The sequence below is a fragment of the Cebus imitator genome, unplaced genomic scaffold (assembly GCF_001604975.1).
Source record: "Cebus imitator isolate Cc_AM_T3 unplaced genomic scaffold, Cebus_imitator-1.0 Scaffold460, whole genome shotgun sequence".
NCBI lineage: Eukaryota > Metazoa > Chordata > Mammalia > Primates > Cebidae > Cebus > Cebus imitator.
Genome location: NW_016107775.1, coordinates 1,058,887 through 1,063,701, shown reverse-complemented (window position 1 = coordinate 1,063,701; position 4,815 = coordinate 1,058,887). Strand labels below are relative to the sequence as shown.

General features: G+C 37.3%; 1 protein-coding gene across 4 annotated transcripts in view; it reads left to right on the top strand.

Annotated features, from left to right (window-relative positions):
* BEND6 (BEN domain containing 6) overlaps window positions 1–4,815 on the top strand; it is a 74,831-nt gene that overhangs the window by 57,228 nt on the left and 12,788 nt on the right. For all 4 annotated transcript variants that reach the window (XM_017512027.2, XM_037732627.1, XM_017512028.2 and 1 more), the window contains one exon: window positions 3,844–4,064. In XM_017512027.2, coding sequence (XP_017367516.1) covers window positions 3,844–4,064 — 221 coding nt within the window. The remainder of the gene's footprint in view (window positions 1–3,843; window positions 4,065–4,815) is intronic.

Here is a 4,815-nt window from a genome sequence, read left to right as displayed (position 1 = left end):
AAAAAAAAAAAAAAAAAAAAAAAACGCTTAATATATAAGGGGGTTAATAATAAAGCTAATGCATTCTGCTTATAATGTGCTAGGCACTCTTGTAACCACTTTACAAAAACCATTTTGTTCTTATAAAATAGGAAAAGTACCAATATCCCATGCTCCAATAAATAATTGATAGAAGAAATTCAAGTAATCAGTAAACAAATTATATTTAACTTCACAATAATTAAATAATTATAATTTAAAATGTGCTAAGATTTTAACCTATCAAACAAATGAAGATTGTTGTTACTGATTAACACCTATTATTGGTAGGGTAGTGAAATGGTCAATTTCTTATATGCTGGTGGGAGTGTAAGTTGGAAACTTTTTTCTAGAGAGCAATTCAGCAATATAAATTGCATCTTGAAAGCATTTATACCCGTTAATGCTATTATTATGCTCTTAGGAATTTATAGCATTGACATGATCAAAGGTGCATATGAAGATGTAGATGCAAGAAGGTTCATCAAAGTTTTGTTTGTAATAAAGAAAAATTGGGCCTAGCAAACTGGCTCCCCACTATAATCCTAGTGCTTTGGAAGGATCACTTGAGCCCAGGAGTTCAAGACCAACCTGGGCAACCCTATTTCTACAAAAAATAAAAATATTAGCCAGGCACAGTAGCACACACCTGTAGTCCCAGCTACTCAGGAGACTGCGGTGGGAGGATTGTTTGAGCCTGGGAAGTCAAGGCTGCGGTAAGCTGTGATCACACAACGCTACCCCAGCCTGGGTGACAGCAGGGCCCTGTCTCAAAAAAAGAAAGAAAAGAAAAAGAAAAATTGGAAGCAACCTAATTTCCAAGTTTAGAAAGGAGCATTTAAAGAAGTTACAGGACCTGGCATGGTGGCTCACCCCAGTAATCCCAGCACTTTGGGTGGCCAAGGCGGGCTGATCATTTGAGGTCAGAAGTTCAAGACCAGCCTGGCCAATATGGTAAAACCTCATCTCTACCAAAAATACAAAAGTTAGCCAGGTGTGATGGTGCACACCTGTAGTTCCAGCTACTCAGGAGGCTGAGGCCAGAGGATCGCTTGAACCTGGGAGGTAGAGATTGCAGTGAGCCGAGATCACACCACTGCACTCCAGCTGGGGTCACAGAGTGAGACTCCATCTTAAAATATGTAAATAAATAAATAAGTTACAGAACATGAGTATCTTAGATATTAGGGAAATAACCCATCAACAGGGTGAATGGATACACTAATTATGAAGTAATGGAATGTTAGCAATAAAAATGAATGAATTATGGTATACACAGCATGAATGTCTTAAAATATTATGCAGAGAAAAAAGACAAAAAAAGGAGAATATACTGTTTGAGTTCATTTATATGGAATTCTAGAACAAGTAAAATTTATTTACAGCTAAAGAAGTCAGATTAGTGATTGCCTCTGAGGTTAAGTCCAGGGATTGATTTAGATGGAATGTAAAGGAACATTCTGGGAGGATGGAAATGTTCTATATCTTGATTAGATGTGTTTTAAATCAGTGCATCCACTTGTCAAACTCGTACCCTTTACCTACGTAATTTCTGTTCAGACTTCATGTAAGATTTTGCCTTTGACTATGTGTGAATTATACCTTAAACACTCATATTTTCTAAAAAGATTTAATAAATGTGCAAAATATTTTTACCATTTTATTTGGGAAAAAAGCCACGATACAATTCAATCTATACAGCATGGTTCTAATTATGTAAAAGAAAATACATTAATAAAAGTAGAGAAACCCAGGCAGAAATGACAAGAATGATGTATGCCAATGAACATGCCAACATAATTCAAAAAAATAGCAAATATTCTTATAGTCCCACTTCATACCAAATTCCCTTTTCATCTTACATTGTAGATTTGACCTTCTTTCAGTTCCTCATATGAAAACAGCTGCTATTCCTATGCCTCTAATGACCCCCTCATTCTCTTCAGCAATTTAATTCCTGCTCAGCCTTAAGCTCAATCTAATCACATGAGTTCTTAAAAGCAGAAAGAAACAGGAGGGTAGATCAGGAAAAATAGAAGAGGGAGGGAAGACACTCCTATCAGTCAGGAAATTCCAAGGATTTAACAGTTACTTCCTAGGAACTGGGACAAAGGCCAGATCATTCTTTGAGCAGGACGAAGTTCTTGCTATACAGCCTGGTTTGTAAATAAGTCTTCCCTTCACCCCTCACCGTAAGCTCCAAAAGGACATGGACCACATCTGGTTTTGCTCCCAGTTTTATCGCTCACACCTAGCATAGTGGTTGGCAAATATTGAGAATCTGCATAACATGGACTTGGGAGGCAGCCAGTCTGAATTTGAATCTTGGCTCTTCTCTTCACTAACTGCGTGACTCTGGGCAAGTTACTTCTTGTTGCCAAATTGACTTCATCTAGAAATTAGAGGTAAAGAAAATGCCTATTTTAGAAAGTTGCAATGAGTATTGGATGAAAGAACATCAGTTAAGGTCTCAGAATAGTGCCTGGCACAGAGAAAAAGAAACCAGATAAACATTTAATATTATTAATGCTCAATAAGTAATTACTGATGGAATAAGTGTCTGGCACATGAAAGGTGCTTAATAAATGTTTTTGAAAGAACGGAAAATAAGATTTTCTTCTTTAGTAGATTTACCTTTAATATAGTACCAGATGTACTGATTTGCACATCGTTAATTATTGTAAAATTATAGCTCAATAATGTGCTTAAGAAAAGCATAAAAAAAGTTTCAGAGTCTTTTCACCTCTCCAGCAGGTTGTACCCTCAACCATATAGTGAGGAATTGAACTAGACAGGGTTCAAGACCTCTTCCAACTCCAACAACATGTTGTTTGTCCTTAGGAAACAAACTAGATATAGCAACAGAGAAGACCATTTTACATGGAGGCATGAACCCTCTGAATGTGTAAGTTTCCATTTTAAAAAACGAACAGATAAAATAATCCACCGATTACCAAAATTCATCTTTATTCACAACATAGGTTTGAACTGTGGCAGTGCATTTTTTAATAATTTGATGAAATTTGACTCCCTTGTAAACCATACACAAAGGTCCTAGAAAATTTATTTTAATCTGTGAGAAATGGCTAGTTTTATCTTGGCACATAAACAGGCCTAATGTGAGCTTCTAGAAGGTGATTGATAATAGAATCAGTACTAGCTCCAAAGAATGGATTCAACTCAACACCTTCAAATGAAACCCCTAACAACTAGAAAAAAAAAAAAGAATCAACTTTTAAAACATTCTTTTTAGTTACAAAGTAATGCATATACATTTAAGTGCAATAACCAAATGTTTTTTCATTGCTTTATTATTATTAAGCAATTAAATTTTTTAATAATAAAAGTAAATATGTTCCAAACACCTTTCCTGCCCCGTTTATTTTCCAAAGATAGCAAATGTTAACAGTGTTCTGCATTTCTTTCTTTCTTTTTATTTGAGACAGAGTCTCATTCTGTTGCCAAGCTGGAGTGCAATGGCACCATCTGAGCTCACTGCAACCTCCACCTCCCGGGTTCAAGCGATTCTTCTGCCTCAGCCTCCTGAGTAGCTGGGATTACAGATGCGCACTGCCACACTCAGCTAATTTTTGTATTTGCAGTAGAGACGAGATTTCACCATGTTGGGCAAGATGGTCTTGATCTCCTGACCTTGTGATCCACCCACTTCGGCTTCCCAAAGTGCTGAGATTACAGGCATGAGCCACCACGCTGGGCCAACAGTTTGTTTGCATATTTCTATGCACATACACTCAACAAAAAATATGTACATATGCACCTATTATAGATGGTATTTGTAAAGTTTACTTTTTCTTGTCATTTTAGTGTTACCACAAGCAGTCACCCAGTTTGAAGAATTGGTTGGTATGGCTGAGGCTCTGCTTAAGGGTGGAGGAACCATGTCTACATCTGCATCCACTCTCTGGAGAGCAACAAACAACTCTTCACCAGATTCATTGGCCTCAACCTGTAGTAATTCGAATTCGAATTCCAGTTCACCAGTTTCCTTAAAGCCTGAGGAAGAGCATCAGACTGATGAGAAACAGGTCAGTTGCAATACCTGCCTTATTGTTCTTTGGAATATGGTTAAATAAAAAATTTAATAAGGGTAGAAAATGATCATTGTTTTATCAGATAACTATTGGACGAAATAATTTTATGCAATAGGAGTATTAAAATTCTTAGTACCACAAAGAAGAGGCATAAGATGCTTGACCTAGCCTGGTGAAAGGGAGGGCTTGACTTTGGAGGGGCAAGAAGGTCTTCTCTGAGGAAGTCAAGATCGATCTGAGAAAAAAAGGCATTAAACTGTTGTCTTTTTATAGTAAAAACTAATATTTGTGAAACAAATACCCAGTTTAGAAAACTAAAGACAAATTGGGGACAAAGATAAAGTTATTAAACCTTAAAATTCTTAAACCAGTGACAGAAGGATACCTGTACATTCAGGGTTATGTAATTTTATATCATTGACAGGTAAATTTCAGCCTCAGCATGCTGGCTGAACATATTTCTTTCTCTACTTTTCTACTTAATATAGACACAAAAGCTACAAAGACAAGTTTTGTTATAATCAGGTAGCCTTAGAAAGTATACTATCGGGCCGGGCGCGGTGGCTCACGCCTGTAATCCCAGCACTTTGGGAGGCCGAGGCGGGTGGATCACGAGGTCAAGGGATCGAGACCATCCTGGTCAACATGGTGAAACCCTGTCTCTACTAAAAATACAAAACATTAGCTGGGCATGGTGGTGCGTGCCTGTAATCCCAGCTACTCAGGAGGCTGAGGCAGGAGAATT